Consider the following 23,297-nt stretch of genomic DNA (forward strand, 5'->3'; position numbering starts at 1 on the left):
ACTATGGGAAAAAAAAATGTGCAAGAAGATTGAATATATTAGTTTGGTGTATAGGCACTTGGTCTGAGGAAGTATGGGAAAAGGGAAAGATTAAGGTTCACAGAATACTTTGGAAAAGATTGATTCTTATGCAGAGGAGCTTGCTGCTAACCTCCAGATCACACAGAGTGCCTGGAAAACTGAGCTGTAACCACCAGAACCAGAGCAAAAGAGCTACTTTGGGAATGGAAGCCAAGTGAAGGCTGAGTAGTATTATATGAACAGACAACTTTAATGTAATGGCTAACCGTGCTCTACTCATTTTTCTCACATTTGATCTGCCTGTTGTTTCTTACTTTACAGTATTGCAGTTTTTTCTTTGACTGTTCTCATCTTGAGCCAGCTAGTGAAGGAAGCAGGAAAAGCAGATCGATTTTGCCATTGGTTTTTTATATGGTTGTTGCAACAAAAAACTTTTCATGCTGTAACCAAAATTGGTTGCCAAGCCCATATCCCAAACACAAGGAAAGGAAAAATCATTACTGAAGAAAATTACAGAAGATATGATGGAAAAATATTACTTTCTGCACTAGCGTAATGTTGCTGTCAACAAGGGCATCATAATCTCCTCTGCAAACAATCTGTTTTTCAGAACTGAAGAAGGGTGTATAGGCCTGAAATTTGGCATCGTCTCAACAAAATACTAAATAGCTGTCAAATACATTTGAAAGACGTGTATGTGTGGTGGGTGTTGGTTTCTGGAATGAGTGCAGCTGTTTGCCCTTCCAACAGGTGACATATCTGTTTTGTATTCCCTGCGTAGAGAATAGAGAGAGAAGAATCAAAAGGAGAACCATTAGAAAACAGCCCCAGATTTTTCTGTTTCTGACTATACAAAGAGGATGTAATACATTTCCTAGGTAAAAATTGCTTTTTCAGAACAGAACACCAGATGGACCAATGGGGCGTTCACTCTGGGCAGCATGTTAATGCTTGCCACGCTTCCTGCTATGAACATGCCTGAATCCTCTGCTTGTAAACTGGATTTAACAACTGCAGCTACTACTAGTCACAAAAATAAGGGAATTTACTGCAGTATATCCATATTTCTCTTTGTTGGTTTCAAGTTCTATTCATGTTAGTTGACCTTTCTGTAGGGGAGGTATTACAGAGAGCCAATGTGATATAGATGCAACACCTTTCATGTAGTCCTCATTAGATAGCCTTCAAAGGCTTCATTGATGAGGGATTAAAGTAGGAAAAACATCATAAGAGGTTTCTGGTAGTCTCATAACAAGACGTACCTACCAGACAGAAGGTAAGTGCATTATTTTTACATCAAAGAGTAGGTAGTTTTGAAATGGGCTTTCTAAGGAAATAATGATCTGTTAAGGTTAACTCTCTTAATTTTTTTGTATGTTCAACTGAAAGGATATTTAGCGTGGATTTGATACTTCACTATAAATATTCTCCACACAAATAAGTGGAAGCATAGAAAGGGGCATGAGTTTAATTGGTCATCAGTTTGCTATGTCCAGTATTCTACAATTTATGATCCTCTTTGTTGTCCCTCTAAAACAGCTTTCAAGGTTACTTTGAGCACATTCAGACTTCCGGCATTTTACAATTGCTCTTTTATCTTTATAATAAAATATGTATTTAACGGCAATTAAATGTCGAAACAGCTTGCTAGCAGATGGGTTGGATTTTCTGTCTCCTGAAGTTTTCAGAAGTATGTATTGTTTTATGGTCTTTGTTATTGAGAAGGCTGAGCTAGAGTATCACAGTGGCTTTTCTTGACTTAACAGTTTATCCTTCTTTCTATTGCCTATTTTTATGTTGTTGTTCTCTGTGTAATGTTTTCTTTATCCTTCTAATTCTTACCTAGAGTTATATTTAACACATAATCTTCAAGTCATGGTGCCCCTTTGACCAGCCAAGTAGGACTGCTCATATAAAAAATATATATTTATATCATTCAGAACCAGGCGGTAGCTTTCTAAAATCATTTTAAAATACACTATGGGATCTGATTTCAGATGCTTCTTGCTAAGTTTTTCTGTCTTTAAATTCAAATAACGAACTTGGATATATTACTATAAAAATGAAGATCATAACTGGGGCTGTTCTTGCTTTCTTTGTATTCTTCAACTGTACCACATGTGTTGCAAAGCAGATCCCACTGATGTCTGTCTCAAGTACGATTCTGAAATATATTATGATTTTTTTGGTTGTTATTTCAGTTCTTTTAGCATTGTTGTTTTTTTTTTTTTTTCCTGAAGTGTGATGACTGATTTTGGTACTTCGTATGCAAGTAGAGTTCCTGAGATATTATGCTGTGCAGTGCAGTTACTACTCACTGCATTAACAACCATTTAAAGAAATTCTGTATGAATTTTTATTATGTATTTATATGTAGAGATTTAAATAACCTTTATTAATACACTTCATTGAACAACAGCATGTGTTTTTAAAATGTCATAAATGCAGAGAAAACTTTAAGTATTACTGATATACAATGGATGCTACTTATAAATTCAGCCTGATCATTAGCCATGCAACTACTTCTTAAAACTGCCTTTAATTCTTATTCTGTGGGTAATACTGCCATAACCTGCTAGGAGTTTATTTGACTAAAGCCTTGTATTAAATGACTCCATTAATTCTGGAGTCAAAATTATATAGAAGAGATTTGCTTTACTTTTGAAGGGCAAAACACTCATCTTTTAATGATTTTCTAGTAGAAAGCAGTATGAAATGGTGTTGGGAAGGTGAACCTGTTGGGCAGTTGTTATTACCTAATGGTGTCTTATGTCACTGATGTTTGCAAATTATTCCCTTTACCAACAAAATAGGAGGAGGCAGAGCAAAAGGAAAGATAAATAGCTTGAAGATTGGTTGGTTCAGCTTTCCAAAGGATATTTATTAGCACTTGATGGCTGTGTGGTGCCTCGTAAAATGAGCACAGTGCATCCGCGGACCAGTTCTGAAGCTGACATTATTCAGCGTCTTCCCCAAAAACTGGATGAGGAGACAGCACACGCTCTCAGGAGATTTTGAAGTGAAGTCCAGCTGGGGAAGAGTGGCTTGATATGGTGCACTGTAGACCAGCACTCTGGTATAAGCACTATGGGGGTTCCAAATTCCCCTGTCCATGGCTTAGCATATCTAGGAATGTTACTGCTCTCCTGTACTGCAAGGTCACAACTTGTGTCCAGCTTTGGATTCTTCCTTAAGAAGGATGCTGAGAAACTGGAGAGACTGCAGGCAAGTGGTTCCTGATTTAGGGCTTGTTTCTTCTGCTGTCAAAGGAAATGTGACAGCAAACTCTCTTTGGTAGTGGCAGGCAGTAAAAGTAAGGGCAAGTTGTGGCACATGAAGTTCAGGCTGATGTTAGGAAAATTTTCAGAAGAGATGTCCCACAGCTTAACAGAGAGGTGTTGGCCTCTCTGTCCTGGGAAGTTTTGAAGGTTCAGCAGGGCAACATCATAATTTGCCTGGCAGTGATCCTGCTTTGAATAAGATACTGGGCTAGATAATCTCCAAAGGTCCCTTGAAACTAGTATTTTTATGAATATATGATTATTCACTTGGAAAAATTACAATGTATTATTTTATAGGACTTTAGCTACAAAATTTTTTCCACTTTGTTCTCTGATCTGCAAAGCAATGAAGCATATGCATAATTTTAAGCATGCATCATGGCAAGATGCACAAAGGTACCTCAGAATGGCAGCACGTAAGTGATTGCTAAATTGACCAGAATCTGTGAAGCTCTGAACTATCTACATATTTTCAGGGAAGATATTTTTGCTAACCATTTTTGATCCTAAAGGACACTAGCATGATTTTAAAAGATTCCCTGTGGGTTTTCCAGCAACATTTGGATGTCTGAAAAGCTTGCATGTCCATTGATCCAAATGTGCTTAAAATTATGCAATGTGCTTTAACTTAATTCAGCTTACTTTATACTCTTGCTTCCACTGCACATAGAAGTGTTTGGACTGCAGGTGGATAATTGATATGCAAAGTGTGTATGGTAGGTAAACCTGAAACACGTACCTCAGGTTTGTGCTGTCTTCACTGTTACTAGACTGCTCTGAGAAGCATAGGCAAGGGGTATTTATATGCCTGCACAAGGAAATAGTCTGTAAATCAGGTAGGTAGAGAGTGAGACAGACTTTTGGTGGACAATAGGCTGTTCATTATGTCAATGATTTCTGATGTTTGTTCTCTTCAAAAGAGCTTCAAACAAGCTAAATTCTTCTCTGCTTGTAGACTGTGTTCATCTGTTATGTGGCCCCAGTAACATAATTGGGAGGTACTTTGAAAATGCCTTAAAGCATCAAAATGGAAGGATAATGTAGTGTAGGGTTTGGTTTGATATCTATCGCTGCAAGAAATTTAATATCTTTATCATTTTATTCTAGTTGATGAGTTTGAAGTTAGAGAAGCCGTTGATTACAGATACTTATGTGATGGAATAGCTATTGTCAAAGTATGGAGGAAAACGGCACCCCACTGGTGCAGTCTGTTAAAAATGATTTGCTGGAAATTGACTTTGAATGTTTGTAGTGGAGGTCAGTTCCCCTTGGAGGGCTTGTACTTCCTTCGAAGTATCTAGAAGTATGCCATGCTATTAAAGGATTGATTTTGTTGTAAATATGTATCTGGCAGTGATTTTTATTCATTAAATTGGGAAAAATAAGTGGAGCAAAACAGCTGGGACAATTTCTAAGTAAATTCATCAGTCATTCAGGAACTATGCATTTAAAATACCTATAAATAATAGAATCTTCCATCTAAAAAGAAGTCTTTTATTGATGTATAAGTAGAATGTTACTCTGAAATTTCTTTTTTAACTTCTCATTTCCTTGTGCTTAGAGTCAGAACAGGCAAGTGTTATTTTTATTTTTCCAACTTTATTTTAGCAGCATTATTTTGTACAGTGTGTGCAATAAAATTGATGTGCACAGTTAAGCTTTAAAATGACTTTCAGATAATAAATAATTGTTTTGGAAATTCTGTACCTTCACTCAAATTTTTATTACTATCTTGAGACTGACAAAAATAATGGAGTAACTTCTGTGTTTTGCCATTGGTACTCATCAATTCCCTTCACTCATATCCTTCAATATATTGTATTCCTTTAAATATCTTATTTCCTCTTCGATGTTTATTGTGGGACCACTGATCCTACAACAAATAACGGGGAGATGAAAATAGAGTGAAACTGAGTTTCTGCTTTTTAATACGTATTTTCAGTTCTCCCAGGTTTGCAAAGGAGACATAAATGTTTGCATAGACATGAGAAAACAAACACTCAAATTTGTTTTTGGTTTTTAAAATCTGTTTTCACAGTTAAAAAGATGGCCTATCACAAAGTGAATGTGGACCAGAGAACCCAGGGCCAATACCTTGACAGTGATGACCTCCAGGCCACAGCACTAGAACTGGAATGGGACATGGAAAAAGAGCTGGAGGAGCCTGGCTTTGACCATTTCCGACTCGATGGTGCAGTCCAGCATCATCTGGGAAACTCGGAGAGCCCTGACCTCGATCTTGAGCCCATCCAGCCATCAGCTTCTCCTAAGGGAAGATTCCAGAGACTTCAGGAAGACCCTGAGTACATCTCACACTACTCAAGACAGTCGCCAAAGAGCCACCGCTGCAGTTTTTTTCAGATACTGAAAGTATTTTGTGCTGCGTTGATTTTATTTATTTTTGGAATTATGATAGGATATTATGCGGGCAAGAAATGCCCTTCTCCTCCAGCATCTCCAGAACCAAATAATCCTCAGAACTACCACGAAATCCTCAAGGAAATCAAAGCTGAAAATATTCAGCAAATATACAGGTATGTGTTTTAATTTTTATTTTTTATGTTATTTTTTTTTTTTTACTTAGAGCCATCAGATGTGAATATAAAGAATCTCTGTTAATTTTTAAATTTTATTTATTTTTACTTACAAACCTTGGATTTTCCTTTATGAATGTTACTTATAGTAATGTGGATTTGTCTTAGTTGTTGTCTTATGGAAATGTATTTATTTTAAGAGATCAGTAACTTGTTTACTCAGTATATTCATGTTACCTTTCATGTACATTAATTGCAAAAACACAAACTATTCAGATTGGATATAGGAGAAAGCACCAGATTTTCTAGTTGCAGTCAATCGTCAGATAACATTGTTGAAGAGCAAAGTGTTAGATTGTGGTCTGTAATAATAGGATCTCCGTGAAATCCCCGTCTGGTCTGTGGCAAGTAGATGAATCTTTGCTCTCTATTTTCAGCCTGTGAGTGTGATGTCAACCTTAAGTTCGTGTGCTTTTAGAGGGGAAAACTGAAATCCGAACTATGAGAGATTGGTTTAAGAACATAATCAGGAGGGTGACTCCTTCTCCCAAAACGTTTTTAAAATTTGCTGAATTGAAAAAACAGTGTTTTAATACATAGTACCTATTAACTTGGGTATGGGTATGAAGTGTTATGAATTGCCTACTGAAACCCCTGACTGGGTTTTATTTTTATTTTATTATTTCTTTTTCCATACAGAAATTTTCCACTGGTTTGAAAGTTTATAAAACGCTTTTGTACAAGAGTACAATCACTTTTCTCATGCAGCGAATGTGGAAGAAACTAGGTTTTCATGCCAATTTTTTAAAGTTGGTTCTCCATGAAGGAGGAATTTGACTTATTTCTGGCTTCTGGAAGTGACCCAGAGCAGTGAAAGTTCTTTTTTCGTGGTGAAGGAAACGCATTGCACATTTTTTGATCAGTAGTAGTTGAGAAGTGGCAGAATTTATATACCCAGGATTAAGGAGGATTGTTGTAGAGGAAATCCAAAGAGTTTGTGTGGGTATTTCTGAAGTAAATTGAAAGTAATTATTGAAATATTCCAATATAATTTGTCTCTTTTTTTTTTCATGAGGTAAACTTGAACCTAAAATCCTTGAAGTGGTTAGTAGCATGCTTTGAACCAGTATTACTACTAAATACAAGTTTAAAATGTGTATATATGCATTATAAAGGACTTCATGCCAGTTTTCGTGTGCTGTTCTGGCTCCACGTTATGAATCCAATTATTTTCATAATGGGAAATGCTATAGGTGATGAACAATTAGGGGTTCTGTATGCTACGGATTTAACTTCTATGTCTGCTCACAAAGGAAGGTAGACTGAGGTCTGTCATCAGGCTTAATCATGAGCAAAGTATTTTAATAAGCTAGATTCTACTGATATGATATTACAAAAATTACAGAAAATTGCAGAGAACTCTGTTGGTGTCAGGATGGTATTCCAATACTTTGATTTGGAATTTGGAATTGCTTGCCATTTTATTATTTTGAAGCGTGGTTTTAAAACGTTCTGTTGTTTCATCACTTTTCAAATTATTTTGGCTAACTATTGAGATGTTAATTTAAGTCTGGCCTTTGGGTAAAATCAATTATAGAAATACTTTGCACCTAATAGAACTTACTGTGTTGCCATACTTTAATTAGCATAATACTTAGAACTTGGTGATTTTTTTCCTATATAACAGCAATATTTCCACAAATGTCATCAAGCATTGGTTTTCAGTTCTGTATAAAAATATACAGTTGGAGCTTTTAGTTTAGTATATTACCCACAAGATTTTTCTTTATCCAACATTTTGATCTGAGAAAGTTTTTATTGTATGTTCTGTTAAGCTATTTTCCCTCAACATCTGTTTGTCAAGAGTCAAAGCTATTGCAATGAAACCTGAGTATATGGAGTCCCACAAATATAGAACACACAGCATATGTTTCTTGGGGAAAGAAAAAAAACCTGACAAAATCAATGAGTGTTATTGTAAGTCTTTCAGTGTAATATACTTTGAATTACTAGGGATAAGTGGCAGCTGCTTAGCTTGCAATTTCTAAATGTTACTGAGAATGACATTAATTTAATTTTTGTAGCTTACTACTTAGATCAGACTCAATAAATGTAAGAAATTTTGCTAACAATTTTGATAAAGGAGTTAAAGGGAAAATGTGTTGAAGACACAGTTGTGCCAATCCTTTTACCCCGTCGACATTGGCTTAATGTACTTGGAGGTCCGGAGTGGGATCAGCTGGGATGACGTCTGCTGCAATGGAAGTTGTTCTGTGTATTGGGACCCTCTGGGCTTAAATGAAGTTGCTGAAATGTGCCAGGGGACTTCTGTTGATTTACTTTTTTTTATTGGGATTTGGACTGGATTCTGCGCAAGTTAAATGGAAGGGTCACATCATATGACAGCAGTTTGTCTTCAGAGTTTGCTGAAATAGGAGAGAGGCATGCCTGCTAGGTTTCTTTTTTGACTCAGAGAGTGCTCATTTGCTGCTCTGTCTTCAAGAAAAGCAAGAGGAAAAAAAATGAGATAATGAGTCTACTATGTTTATTTTATAGGAAGTTTTGGTTTTTGATTTGATTTCTATAAATTGACTTTGTAAGTGGATTCATATTGAATGATAAATGAAGAAAGATGGACTGTTGTGGTGCTGTTTGTGATAATTCTAGCTATACCTTACTTATCTGATCAGTTAATTCTCTCAAACATTGTTTTAAAAATCCTGACGGCCTTGCACGGCCTTATTGTGCCATTCCTTTCAACAGTGAGAGTTGTCAGCTGCTAGCACATTCACAGCCTTATGACTGTGAAAGATGAATACGTGTTTCCGTGATTGACAACACGGACCTACAGACCAAAGACCTTTTCGCTTTGCTCTTCATCCAGTCTGTAGGGCTATTCCTACATTTCAGCTCTGCTTTTCATTCTATATATCCTCACTCAAATCTTTCTTCACTGAGATTTCTTCCCCCTCGAGCAATAGGGAGGTTTAAATCCCTTTGTAATGCATCTAGTTGTAACTAACTGTCCTTTGGAGGCATATCTTTTCCTTCTTCCAGCTGGTAATAGCACCTGCAGAATCTCACAAATCCATCTCTGGCAAGAATTGATTTGTCACCAGTGCCTGGTTCTATCCTCAACTTCAGCTTAGTTCTTCAAAAGACTGTAGGAAAGTAGATAGAAGCTGCTCTCCTTACATGGTCACTGCCACAGAAACAAAAGTTGCTTTGCAGCGAGGAAAGGACTTTATATCTTTGTCTGAAAGTGAGAAAGGAAACTTCCTTCAGACCCAAGTTTCTGTTGTCCTTCAGCAGTTATATTCAGTGTTGTTAAGTCCTTGGAGCTTCAAACATTTGTATCAAGTAAAACTTGGAAAACACTTGGCAAGCAAAGAGAGCCCAGAATGTCTTGGAAAAGCTGAACTGTGGAAATTTGGAAAGAATTAAATTTCCAAGTTGCTTATAGGAAAAACTGAATAATTTGTCCCATAAATGAGAAATCTCAGCAGGAATAGATCATCACCTTCTAATGGGAAGAGTATAAGGGGAGAAAGGAGAAATAACTGACTTTTGTTGTGCTCCTGGTGGCTGCTTCTCCCAGGAGAGACCCATTCTGTCCCCACTGCCATTAATAGCTACTGTTCATTAATAGCTACATGCTGACATATTCATGGGTGAATAGCTGGCCTAGACCATTTCTTGCTTTACCTGGGGTCTGAGCAGCTGTCTGTGTGTTCTCAGTATGCGAATAAATCCTGACTTCTGTCATGCCAGCATGGGAGAAATATGTTGCAAATAGTAAGTCTGTGGGAATTCATCCTATTTGCTGCTGTGTATCAGTCTCAGATATTTATTGTATTGCCATAAAAATGCAAGCACTAAATATAGTTAGCCTGAATCTGAAGTCCTCTCTGCTGCATCTTTAGAAATTGATATTGTGATGCTCCTGGGTAAGCAGGTCTCAGTGAACTCTCTGGATTTATTTCTTTCCCCTATTTTGCGTAGTCACTTGGGATTCTTTTCATTCACATGGCAATTTTCAATGTGTATTTATAAGTACAAAGACCTTTTGAAAGGAGATAAGAGGTAATATCATACAAGTGAAAGTTCCCCGTTATCCTCCTGGTACCTCACCCATAAAGAATGGCTCTGAGAACATGAGGAGGTACCTTTTGTGCAAGAAAGATGCCCTGCATGACCCAAGCCATTATCTGTGGAACACTAACTTAATAAATTTCAGCTCCAGATACCTACTTATGTCCAATATGATTTTTTCCCCTGCCCCAAAATAGTCTGTGTTTGTACTTCAAAGGTATTAGAAAGTCTTGTCTGCTTTATAGTTTTCATTGGTTTCATTTGATTTGTCGTCCCCCCCCCCCTTTTTTTTTATGGCTTAACATAGCTCTTTCATTTGTTTTTCTATGGATGGAAGAAAGAAGCGTTACATTGATGTAGTGATATATTATATAGTTTCTTCCATTACTGTCAGTTGCAGCATATACTTATAAAATCCCTCTTCCTGTTTGAAGAAACATCTTAGCTTATGGTTTATTCAACATCTAAGGACATGATTAATATATATCAAGTCCACTATACAGTTTACTAAAAACAATTTTTCCCCTCTGTTGATTATTTTTCTTAATGATCACCATAAAAATATATTGAATCTGAGATGTTTGATTTGGGAAATCATTTACAGTGTGATTTTTTTGTATGTTATAACTGTGTTTTCTGTAAATAAAGTGCACAGTGTTGATTTAAAATTATTTTTTGTAAGCAATACACCAGTGTGATATAGTAATGAATTAGATCCAATAAGCTGTACTTTCACATTGGCATAATAAGTAATGAGTCCCTTGATAAATTTTCTTATCTGTCACAGCCCACATGAATGGCTTCTGCCTTACTGCGGCTTTCTCTAATCATTGTGCAGTTCTGTGCTAGGAAAAACAGAAAGGAAATCGTGACTGGGGCAACTTACCTGTAAGAAAAAAAAATTGTTGTTGAGGCATAAGAAAATGACAGATACTGCCAAACCTTTTCATACAAGAAGAGAAGCTGAAGGATTTGTGCGTTGCATGTGATGTCCTGCATGGCTACAAACTGAAAACTGAGAATAATGCTTTGGAGTATTCTCCTATAAGGGTATAATTCCAGGTTGTTTATTTTGTAGATTAGCTAATTTGGAATTTTTTGGAGGCTTTTCTTTTTTACCATTTTTTCTTGAATCTATCTTTCTTTTTTTTATAGTACGTTATCGATTTCAATGCAGCGTTCACAAGTTTGGGGTAGAAACGAGGGGAGGAAGACAGGGGGCAGTCCAGTGCTGGTGAGAGATGACAGAGGGGGCTGAGGGTAGTGGTCCTGTTCTGTGTTAGGAGGAGCAGGGCCTGAAACCTGAACTTTCACATTGGAGTGCTTTCTTATGGAATATCTAAGTGTTGATCCAGTGCCTCACGTTTTCTAATGAAAAGGAACACCTGTTTTTTATAGGCTATAGAAAGCAACTGAATTTTGCTCTGATGACTCCTTTCTGGACTGTGTAATTTTAACTTTTAAAATTAGGTTACCTTGCCAATTTGCCTCATTTGCTATAAGCAGATGTGTGGCTAGAGTTTAGAGGGAAAACCAATTTCCACAGCTATTAGACATCTACCTCTTTACCATGACTGCTGAAAAGTATGGAGCAATTTAGTCCTAATTAAAAATAGCAACTCTCAGCAGTGACAAGTACTACTTTTTATCACAGATGATGAAATGGGCTGACGACTAATTTGCTTTTTAAGGTCTAGCATACTTCACTCTCACCTGCTCGGGTGGTCAGGAGGACCGAGGGACTGATTCCCTCAGTTTCCCTGTTTTCAAGGTCTTGGGACTGGCTGATGTCCCCCAGGCCTCATGCCTTTACTGGCAGGTGCTGAATGCTATTTGGAAAGCTAAGGATTTCTGAGGGTTGTTTCTTCAGCATGGGGCAAACTGGAACAGATGGCAAAACATTTATGAATCACAGAGCAGTAACAGTTTGTGCAGTGTTTGGTATACCTGAGGCTTAGTATTGGACTATACCTGAAGAAGTATTTGACTAGACATTTCTGAGTGATTCTGACAATAATACTGGCTAAAAGGCAGTATTTACAGGCAAGGGTTTTATTTATGTCGTCACTCATCAGTTTTATAGACATAACCAAACCATACGTCTTCTAACAGAAAGATTCTGTAGAAAAAACCATCAACCATCACATTCTGTTGAGACAACAAGCAGTATTCTTTTTTTTTTTTTTTTTTTTTTTTTTTGTAGAGCAATTGCTTCCAACAGGGAAATATCGAGGATGTGGAAATTGTACAGAGTGGTTTGACATTGTCCAGTCTTTGCACCTTAATACAGGGAGAATTAACAACTTTAACTAGTGGTCCCAGGAACATACTTATAAAGATACTGAGAAACAAACATTCCAGAACAAAGACTCTTAACAATTTAATTACTGGCATGAGATGCGTTATCTGCTAATTGCCTGAACAACAGGAAAAGTGTGCTCATGCTGAGGTAACTGTGTTGGCGCTCAGTGTGACCACGTGCTCAGGGGTGGCTGTTTTCCCCAGGGAGGAGATGGTGGCACAAGACATTGGAAGTTCCCTTTGTACCATTTCTTAGGCACCAGAACTAACAAATTCCTGTTTAGGATGCGTCTCTCATCACCATACTGTAAAACTGAAGTCTATTGGTACTCTTGAGATGCAGCTTTTGAATGGAGTGCTGCAATTCCATGGTATGCACTGCAACAATTAGCAATTAGTTTCCTGCCTGTACACATAAATCAAATTAACAAAGCCTCGAGGGGAAAGAGTTTTCCCAGCCCTCTGTGGTTGTGCTTTGACATCCAGTTCCTGCAGTCAGCACCTATGACAGCTATCTACTAGAAGCTTGCTAATAAGTCAGGCTGTTACCAAATTCACTGAGACCAGCAGGACTGCAATTTGTGTGGGATTAGGTTACCATTCATGCAGCGCTCAGGACTGAAGGCTACTAACAGGCAACACTAGGAATCGATCAGGGATAATGAAATTGATATTGTCTGAATAATAATCAATTTTAATAATTGTCTTCTATGGTAGTCTTGCAGTAAGGGGCTTCTATTCTCACTTCAATTCTCTTTGAAAGCTGATGAGTTTCTGAAGTGTATTACTTGCCATGCTGAAACAAATATAAAATATATTAAAAAGATCATCCTTTTCCAGTAATATTGGAACTTGTCCAGTGTTAGACTTTCAAAATTAAACAAGTTTATTTCATGGTTGCTTTTCCACAATTTCTTGATAACTCTTTATGGACAAGAAGTTAAATAACTCAGGACGTGTGTATGGATCTTTGAATATATGCTGTCTCAGTAGATAATAATCTTAGAATGAGAGTGAAGTCTCACCCTTCATGTCTCCCTTCAAGTCTCACCCTCACCCAATGTTTCCCTTGGACACATTTAATTGATTGAAATTTACATGCAGATGAGTTCTTGATGAACTAGTGCCAGTCCGGAATAGAAAACATGTCACAGCCCCCTTTCTTCCTATTTTTTAATGGGTGAAAATGTTGAAATATTCCAGTTAGATGGAAGTTTCCCCAGTTACTATTTCTTTTTTTTTTTTTTTTTTTTTTCATTACAAAGGAATAGTGAACTCAAGTGTCACTACCAAAACTAAGTATTCTAATGTCTCAGAAGTAAAATTGTTTGGAAATCCTGAATTTAGTATTATTCCTAGTTTGGATTTTTGTATGTGCATTGATAAAAGAAACTGGTCTTCAACCAGCTTAGTGTCTTTGTTTATCTTTTGTGAAAGCTGGAGAAAATTTAACAACTTCCATCTTTTCAGCTGTTGTACAGTTTTTTTCTTTTCTATAGTATCACACAGATTTCCTTGTACCAGTTCTTCCACAATCATATCAGAAAAGATCAGCATATACAATTTTTTCTTTTATTTTTCTTACATTTTCCAGTGGGAGCTCAAACTTTGTTGACCAGTGGGCTAATAGAGCAGCTTGTGAGGCTTAAGGGAAAAGGTTACTGTTCCTTTATATATACTTACATACTTAGGTTCTGCTCTATGAAATAACAAATTTTGCTTTTTTTTCAAGTGGTGAACTGGAGCCTAAAAGCTAGAGAAGCCCAGGAGTTTTTCAAAACAGTGGAAGGCAGTGGGAGGAAGCAGTGATAGTTTAAAATGGATAAGGAGACTGTGAAAATGTCACCTTTCATGGAAATCATTTTCTTTGTTCCAGCAGGGCATTTGTGATTTAGCGGAGTGCTCACTTATTTATGGTTATGATTATGGCTGAGGCTGGAACATGTTCCCAGCAGTTCTGGAATCTGTTTCTTGTCGAAGGCTATGTGAGACAACGCTGATGCAGTGCAGATTGGGACCATTTAATTATTTAAATAGCTGGGTGAGTGCTATTTGTGAGCAAAAGGTGGTAGCTCTGGGAAGTTGCTTGTTTCATGGCCATTTGTTTGCAATGGTTACTAAATGCTTTTATTTTTAATAAAGGCCAAGCTAGGTGATGGGTCTTGTGATGTGCATTATTAAATACATAGATGAACTTAAAAAAAGGCCATACTGTCATGAATAAAGTTACCATTCCCTATCAACTATTTAGGGAACAATGCAAGAAACTGAATTATTCATTATATGCTCAGTGTAAGGCAAATGGAACCTGCTGCTGTGTTGCTAGCAGTGCAGAAAGTAACTAAGAAAACACAAATGGCTTTCCTCTGTATTATCATGCTTGGTTTTTCTTTGCAAATATTTCTAGAAACTGCGTAAGAAAATTAAACTGTTCCCCACTCCTACCCCCTCCCTTCCCCCCCCCCCCCCCCCCCCCAAAAAAAAAAAAAAAAAAGAAGAGAGAATTTAATCTCTGTGGTTTCTGAGAATCCAAATATGGTCTCTGGGGGTTTTATTTCTAAATTATTCAGCTTTACATATATGCTAAAATGATAGATAACATGTTGTGTTTTGGAAATGAAGATAGGTGTTCCTTTTGTTCTCATGGAATTTTTTTTTTTAAACTTGAAATAAGTTCTGCAATTTCTATTTCCTGTGGACATAAATATGTGTATGTATTTATACAGTCATCTATTTATATATGGGATTTTGCACATATGTGAATGCATATCTGCTTTTGCAAAGTAGCTGAAGTTGGGTCACTTGTATTACGAATCTCAAAAGTTTCAAATATTCTACCGTTCAGTATCTCTTCTCCCTGTGGTTGTGGCTGAAACCTGATTTCCATTCTAATCCTAGGCCCAGAGGTATTTTCTGTATTTATAAGTCCTTTGAAACTGTAGGAACTGAAATGCTATGATGACTATGTTATCATAGAACCTAGAAAGTTATTAAGGATGCAGTTCTACAGGGAACGATGGGCCTCAACTCCTGAAGTTGGTAGCATTTCTTTAGCAGTAGATGAGAAATAAAAGTTAAATATGAGTTTGAGGAACTCATTTCCTTCATAGTGAAGTAGGTGTTAGGCAACATAAAACATTATGTTGATCACAGCGCAGAAGTACTTCGACGTTAAAATAGGTATGTGAGCTCCTTAGTCTGGTGTGGGAAAGCAACATAGCAACAATCAGTGGCTGAAAGAGGAGGCATTACATTAAGAACAAAAGCACTGATCAAGTAAAAAAGATGAGGTGAAGTGACTTACTGGTTCCTGTATGAAATTTTTCTAATCTATGCATTTTATCTTTATTTTTTTCCCAAAAATATTACCAAGGTGTACTGAGCTCAAATTTGTTACATGTACAAAAAATTCTCTTGGAGTGTAATTTTGAAGACTCGTCATATTTCTGCAGTGTGGTGAGTTCCTCAGATGGTAGGGCTTTCCTTTACTTTTATTAATGTTAGCAGCTCTGCATTTTGACTGCATTTTAAAATCAGAATTTGTAGCCTAGGAGCTGACATGCAGTGCATAGACTGTAGTGCAGACCTTTGAGTGCCAGAACTGGAGATGACACCCAGAGGAACAGGAGAACTGAACTTGTGTGATCTGTAGCACTTGTACAAACACTTCTAAGTGAAAGGGACTGTGTTTATGCAATGTATGCCTAGTCTTGTTACATTGGGGGTCAAGTAAACTAAGAAAAGCTTTAAAGGAGAATGAGAAGATCGCATTCTGCTCAATTGTGCTGATGGAAACGTGGGCCTGCTCTGTTGACCAGCCCACCGCCTTCACATGGGTTTCTGACAGAGGAAAAAGCAGCTGTTTACATTAAAGGCTTGAGGCTACAGTGCCTGCCTTTCCTTTTTTGTCATTATTGGCGAGATCAGATTCTTAGTTTTTACCAACTGGTTTCTAAAGAAAAGGCAGTGAGAGTTTGCTCTGTTATTAGTGTTAAACTTCTAAATCTCTGGAGCTACCGCTTATTTTTCTTTTTTATTGAGCTATTTTAAATAGCTAGTCTGAGAAGGTTTGATATTATTGTTGTCTTTTGATTAATAAACTGAACTAGAAGAGAGGTCCTGGGGCTTGGCAGGAACAAAGCCGAGGCCGAGCTTGGTGCTGCTATGCTCTGCTAGAGCATGCACAGGGCTGTTTATAGCACAGTGAGGCCTTCGGGGCATTATCTTGAATTTGCAGCTCTCAACTGCCTGAATGTTTGTTCGTTTTTTTTTTGTTTTGTTTGTTTGTTTTTATTTCTTGATGACAAAACAGACCCTGTTAAAACAAGAATCGTTTGGAATTATTGCAGAAATACAAAGCTAAATAAATTAAATCCTACTTTAGTCTTACGGATTTGGAAATTGGTTTTACATGCTTTCGTCACATCCTGACTGGATTAATGTAGCTCTCTTTGTAGAGTTCTGCCAGCGCTGCCGCTGCAGAAATTGCAGCATGTACAGACTGCGGCTGCAGCAGTGATCAGCGCTGCCCTGAGGAAGAGTAAGGCTGGCCGAATTTTCAGTCTCTTTTACGTGCTTCTCATTTTCTCCTTTCTTCTTTCATCATACGTCAGGTCTCACTGTTTGGGAAACAGTTAATTGGATCAGGATAAATCGTACCTGGGATTAAATTTTGGAATTGTGATTGGATCCCATCCCCTTTCTTAATGTAATTAAGACCAACATTAAAGATCACATTATTGTGTATGAAATTAGGGTCTCAGGTAAGAGAGAGGCTCTGCAGGGACGTTGCCGCACGGTGCTAGCTCTGCCATGATGAGCACTGCAGCCTGAGGCGCACAGTGCCCCTTGGGGGCGGAGCCAGCTGAGCCGCCATCTTGTTTCCTCTCAGCAGCCAGGTGCAGCCCAGTGGAACGCCTCCTGTGGAAAGATCAGCTTCTCTTTGCCAAAAGCTGTCCTGCTGGCCTCGTGCGGTGCACAGAGAAGTGCCTGGCGAGTTTAGCGAGTGTACTGGGCTCTGCTCGTAGGGACCTAGATGATATTGCAGGTCGTTTCCAACCTTGTGATTCTATGGCCTGCTGCTGTTTTGACTCAGCTCCATTTTTGGCGGCCATCTCCTTCCTCTCAGCACAGGCTGATCGTCGGTGTCCTGAACGCTCCTGATTTTTTTTAAGATCAATTTTTTGGTCTAATCAAATTTTTTTCTAGCAGGAATGCAGAACTGCCTGAGCTATATTTCAGTCTCTTGCCAATGGGCTGCCTTTCCTCAGTTACCTGTTCAGAACCGCCTCGGGGAAGTCCCAGAGCCCTCGCAGGCATCCTGCCGCAGCACCTCGACCCCGGGGCCTCGCACCCTCCTGGGCCTCACAGGCTGCAGCTGAGCTGCCTTGCTGAAGGCTGTTTGCTTTTGCACAACAGCTGACTCTCCTGAGATCGAGTCCCATTTGCTTCTGCTCAGATAAAACCTCTGACATTTCCACCGTGTCTTTCAGCATAGGAAGGTAAATTTCTTTGTAAACTTACCCAGACACGGCTGTGCTTCCTAAAGAATTCAGGATGATTCAGTAACTGTATTTCAGTCTACCCCAAAGTAATTAATGTTAAGATTGGGTTGTACTCTAGATCCTTGGTGCATACAGACCCTTTAAGTCCTTTCATTTGTTGCATGGTGAAGACTGATTGCAGGCTGTTGTATACCATTTGACTCCTGGTTCAGCAGAGATGCAAATCAGATTTATCTGAAGATGAGTAACTATTCATTGTGTATCATTGTGCTATTCATTAGTGTTCTGAGTAATGACTTTGACTGAGATGAGAGTGGTAATATTGCATCCATAAATCAATACCTATTATCCCAGAGAAGAAGTTGTTACTTTTTCTAGAATGAAAGTGGTTTTACACAGGAAGGTTTGTAATAATTGTCATCTTACTGTAGTTTGTACACAAAGCACTTCTTGGTTTCATGGTAGACTACTATACAGCACATAAGTTGAAATCATAAAAAGATACCTCAGAGAAGAAATGTGACCTTAGAAAATGACAGGGCTGTTATTACTGAATCGACAAAAGGGGTATCATAATACTGACTATATATTGCTTTCAATAGATGACACCACGGTAATGGAAAATTAGTGTTCTTTTCTAGATTGCTATCCAGCTACAAGGTACATCTTTGTACTTTCTGCATCGCAAATAAGTGTTGTAGCTTCGCTTTCAATTAAGAATGCTGTTAAAGATTGCCAGAAAAGCTGTTTTGGCTTTGGTCTTTCCTCTCTTCCCCTGCCCTATGTTTCAAATTGTGGTAATATCTTAAATTTATTCAAGTTTCTTTCTGTTGTTGTTATAGCTAAAAGAGAAATAACCCATACCTCTTAGCATATGTTTCAGGCAATATTTAAACTGCCTTGGGAATATTCATAAAGACGTGGTAAAATGAAATGATTTTTACTTACAGTATTATTTGAGCCCATAAAGCTAGCACTAACTCAGAAAGAGACCGTATTCTACAAGATATGCAAAATTAAAGTGAATATTTGTTTACAGCTAATTATATGGTTTTGATTTTATGTACTAGAGGAAAGCAGGGTAGAGATGCCCTTATCTTACCTTGAACAAAACGTAACAAAAATTGCCTTTGAATTGCTTTTACCAGTTTACGTAAATAATTCCAGACCTACTGGCAAAAATTATATCTTACCAGCTTTGAATACATGGAAACTAGTTGTAGCTGTTAAACTTCAACCAAAGAAAATGGTATTATAAGAACTGGTTGTTGCCCAAAACGATATAGCCGTAGCATGCGCAGACATGTTTTGTGAATAAAGGAACTGAATCATGGAATTTGGCTGCAAATGCAGCCTTAATTGTTGAACTTGAGGTTAAATGTTGAATATTGAGAATTGTATAAGAGATTGCAAACAGCCTGAAACTTACTACGTATGCTATTTAAAAATGATTGAGGACTTCAGTTTAATTCAGTTTCAATGGAGGCGAAGGACTTTTAAGAAATATTTGAACCACGAAATTGTTGACAGCTAAGTTATACAGACATGAAAAAGTTTTATAGTTGAAACCTTGACTTTATTACTGTAGTGCTAGACTCCTGCTGTTATAAAGGCCCTAATGATTCCTGCCTGAGTCCTGTACTGCACACTATGGTTGATACATATCCAGCATCTTTCGAGATTCATGTCGAAATACTAAATACTGGATGAGTTTTTTGGCTGCAAGACTGGCTTTGCTTTACCTCTCCAGCTGCACAGCTCTGCTGGGATCTGCCAGATGGATTCTCATATTGTTCATATTTCACATCTAAGTTAAGCAGTTCACCCCACGCATGCTCACCTCCTTAATTCAAGTACCAGCAGCACACTGTACCTCACTTGCTGATTTTGCAGAATGCTTTGGGGCAACTGTTAGGAGAAAGCCCTCCAAATGTAACTATCCTGCTGCGTGCTGGTTGGCGTGTTATTTAGGTACTGAGAAGAGAGAGTGTAGGGAAGTGCAGCCAGATGGCAGAAAGAAAGCTGATCTGTGGCTGGTTGTGAGAAAGAAAGGGTGCATGAGTCATCTGTAGAAAGAGGCCTGTTCTTTTAAATTAAACCTCTCGATTTCATAGCTAAGGTGTGTGACATCAAAAAGTTTCTGCGTCAGTAGTGCTTTGAGCACATTTTTGAAAGATTGTTACCCTCTGGCTACGGCTAATTTCATTTTAAATATGTTTATTTTTACTCCAGAAGTTCAGCTAGAGTTTGCATTGCTTCCCTATTGAAGATAATTTGATTTCAGATTGCAGCAGTTTGCAGGTACCTAGATGGAGGAAAAATTCTTCCATAACACCGTGCTGTATGTAAATCAGCATACTCAGGCAAAGAGTTTGGTGCTAAGCTACAAGCTACATCTTAAGAGTGAATGATTTATGGATTCAATATAAGATTTAAAAATTTTGCTGTACCTGTCTGTTTTTTAATAACTTCTGTGTCATCTGTCAGGCAAATACTATGTGTATGTAAGAATGTTGAAGTTAAAGCAAGTAATCGTATCCTAATGCGAGATTTGGAGAGAAGGGCTTTCAGAAATAGGTAGTGACATTAATATTTTTTGTTTTTATGTCAGACAAATGCTGAAACCTGATTTGAGTTCTCGGTAGGTTAGCAGAAATGTCATTCCCAGTCAGACTGGAGTGATTCTGCTGAAGCTGTTTGGGTATGATGCATTATATGCTCCTGTTGTTTTCTTGTTTACATAAGTGGATTTGCATGGGTTGGTGCTCCAAATATTGGGCCACTGAAAACCACCTGCATCTGCTGAGGTACTGAGACAAAAACTCTGGAGGCTGGCCAGGTTTCTGCAGTGCTTTTGCTTACGTGTTTGACAGTAACATCTGGTAACGCAGATGCTGAATTCTAGAGAGCCATAATTATTTTGAGAGTAGGGAGAAGTTGTCACACGTAGTTATTATCATGCTACTATCACAGGTATTAGAATCAAAGAGATCATTTTGTTCTTTGCTGACAGCATATGTTTTCTCAGCTTTGCAGAAGTGCTATTTTGATGCCATGCAATATGCAGATTAAAAATTATCTTGTTTTTAAGCAGCTTGAAGGTTAAAGAGGAGCAAAAACAGTGTAACTGTAAAATGTTTCTTTTCTTCAGATACCAGTTCCACCACAATTGTGATTGCTGACAAAACATGTCAGACTGTGTCCCCCTATTTATGCCCCTCATGAATAATACTGTTGGATTTTGTGCTAGTAAAGGAAGGTGCCTTAGCTCTGTTTGTCTCAGGTGTCAATTTTTTGTTTTAACTTCCTGCATCGTTTCCAGGCACAGCATGATGGGAAGGAGCATGACAGCTGGAATGTAAGGAACTTAGGTATATACAGAGGTATTGTAACAAATATTTGTGTCTATCGAGAGAGAGGTTGAAACTCTTCTAGTAGAATAATTGTGGAACTTTAATTCAGTTGCCCAGTTTGATGTTGGGAATTTCCATCCTGTTGTACAAGGGATTTTTTTTTCATTTAAAACAGGGAAAAAATGTCATTTGTTACTTTTAGATTTGTTTATAGTAAATACCGTATTTTCTTCATAAAGCTATGTTTTTGGACATCTGCACGAGCAGAAATGAGCATCTTGTGAGATTTCTCAAGTCTGCTCTGATGCACAGTAGTGTTTTACCATTTTTCATGGCTTATGTTTTCAGTAATCACATTTTGAAATCTCTCAGACGACAGTAGTTTGTAATGTGGCTAGGAACAAAATGCAGGCACAAGCCAAATCTCTCTCCTCTCTAGGAACCCAATCAAATGTACTTAAAAGTCTCTGCAATATCAAGGACAAATGCAATTTGCCTTACAGTTGCAAGGCTACGATGAAAAATTGAGAAAGTGGACCTGATTGGACGTAGGAGTCCCGGGATTAAGATTATAAGTACATAAAGTCATCCTAGTGTCGTTTTCTCATGCTTCAATCTGAAATTAGTCGTGAGAGCAATCTTTATTAACCTGTATTCATTCAACACAAAATGCTTTGTTTCCTTTAAAATTCGAGTTATATCTTAAGGAAAATGGATTTGAATGTCTATATCATTTCTGACTTTGTTTTGTCTGGTTTTAGAGTATTACTGCAGAGTGCACTGTTCTCTTGCCAGCTTGGGAAAAGCAGGACTTGCTGCTTTGCTCTATGTAACATTTGCAGCTTTCTATTTGGGTAATGGTTGCAGCTGCAGATGGGATCAGAGAGAGATGTGTTGTCATACTTGCCTCCCTGTTGTCCTGCCTTTTTCTCCTTTATGCTGCAACTAACCCTGTAGGGCAGTTTGGCCAAATGGCTGAAGGAGCTGATCTACTGAAAAATTATCTTTTGGCTAAAGTTACTTAAAGGAATGGTATTTTTCAAACTCATTAGCTTTCCTTTCTGTCTAGCTCCACAGCTGCTTGGGTTCTTTGTGAAAGTCAGGATGCCCCAGTGGATGTAGTTTTCACACTGCTTTTCTGGTAAGATTGGGCATAAGACCATAAATACACATTTCTTACCGTAAGAATGAAGAGGCACAGAGCTGTCTGTGATGTACATCTGCCTAAATGCTGCCTAAAGACAGAAAGAAGCTGGAAGTGCATGTCAAGTGGAAGCGGACAATTTATCAAGTAGTAAAAATGTTAATCATTTTGGATGCTTTTCTCTTCAGATTGTGTGAATTAAATCTCTGGTAGTGTGATTATTTCTGTTCAGATGTCTAATTCATCTGCTATCTTAAAATGTTAATAATTTAAAATAGTATTTTTTTTCTGTTTTCTTTGCATTTAATGGACATGGTGACCTGGTGACCTGAAAGTGTGTTTTCATTAACCTAATGTATATCTGGAACATTTCTTCTGGAGTCACTTGGGAGGTATGCTGATGTCTCATTGGAAAGACTTTATTATAGCCTTATTCCTTCGGCATCTAATTTCTGCCAGAAATATTGTTTATTTTTGAGCTATGTATAATTGTAGCCCAAATAACTTCAAAGAAAAAAAGCTTCTCCAAAGTTGTATTTATATTTGGGGGCATTTTTGTACAGCTACATCTTTTAGGTTGCTATCCTTGAGCGGATAAGTTGAGTCTGCTCCTTGCAAATCAGAGAATTGGGGTTTAGTGAATTCTGAATATGCATTTCCAACTATTTCAGTTGGAAAATGTGAAGTGTGCCTATTTAGCATGCAGAACACCAACCAAAATGGTGTGTGACCTTACTTAGTTGGTGTGACTCTGATTCCTTACCAGCATAGCACGATTTCCCTGAAGAAGATGATAAAGAAGAAAGCAGTGTGCCCATTCACTAACGTAAGTGCAGAGTTGAAGGCAGCTGTATATCTTCCTCATAAAGTGATGTACATGTGAATAGCCTGTGTGCAGTTTGCTGTGATTTACAATGACGGCTCAGGTTTTTCTGCTTTGTTCAGGAGCACAGTTCAGTGACTGCTTTTTCATGGGTTAGGAAAGGCAGCTTTATTCCTTAAGGAAAATTCCATAAGAGGATATTATTGCAGATGAAAGCAAGTGAAGAAGCTTCGAGTTATTGCAT

At 37.8% G+C, this 23,297-nt stretch overlaps 1 protein-coding gene across 2 annotated transcripts in view; it reads left to right on the plus strand.

Moving 5' to 3' along the window:
• NAALADL2 (N-acetylated alpha-linked acidic dipeptidase like 2) overlaps positions 1–23,297 on the plus strand; it is a 292,368-nt gene that overhangs the window by 82,569 nt on the left and 186,502 nt on the right. For both annotated transcript variants that reach the window (XM_048954430.1, XM_048954429.1), the window contains exon 2: positions 5,341–5,836. In XM_048954430.1, coding sequence (XP_048810387.1) covers positions 5,341–5,836 — 496 coding nt within the window. The remainder of the gene's footprint in view (positions 1–5,340; positions 5,837–23,297) is intronic.

The sequence above is a fragment of the Lagopus muta genome, chromosome 9, assembly GCF_023343835.1.
Source record: "Lagopus muta isolate bLagMut1 chromosome 9, bLagMut1 primary, whole genome shotgun sequence".
NCBI classification, from domain to species: domain Eukaryota; kingdom Metazoa; phylum Chordata; class Aves; order Galliformes; family Phasianidae; genus Lagopus; species Lagopus muta.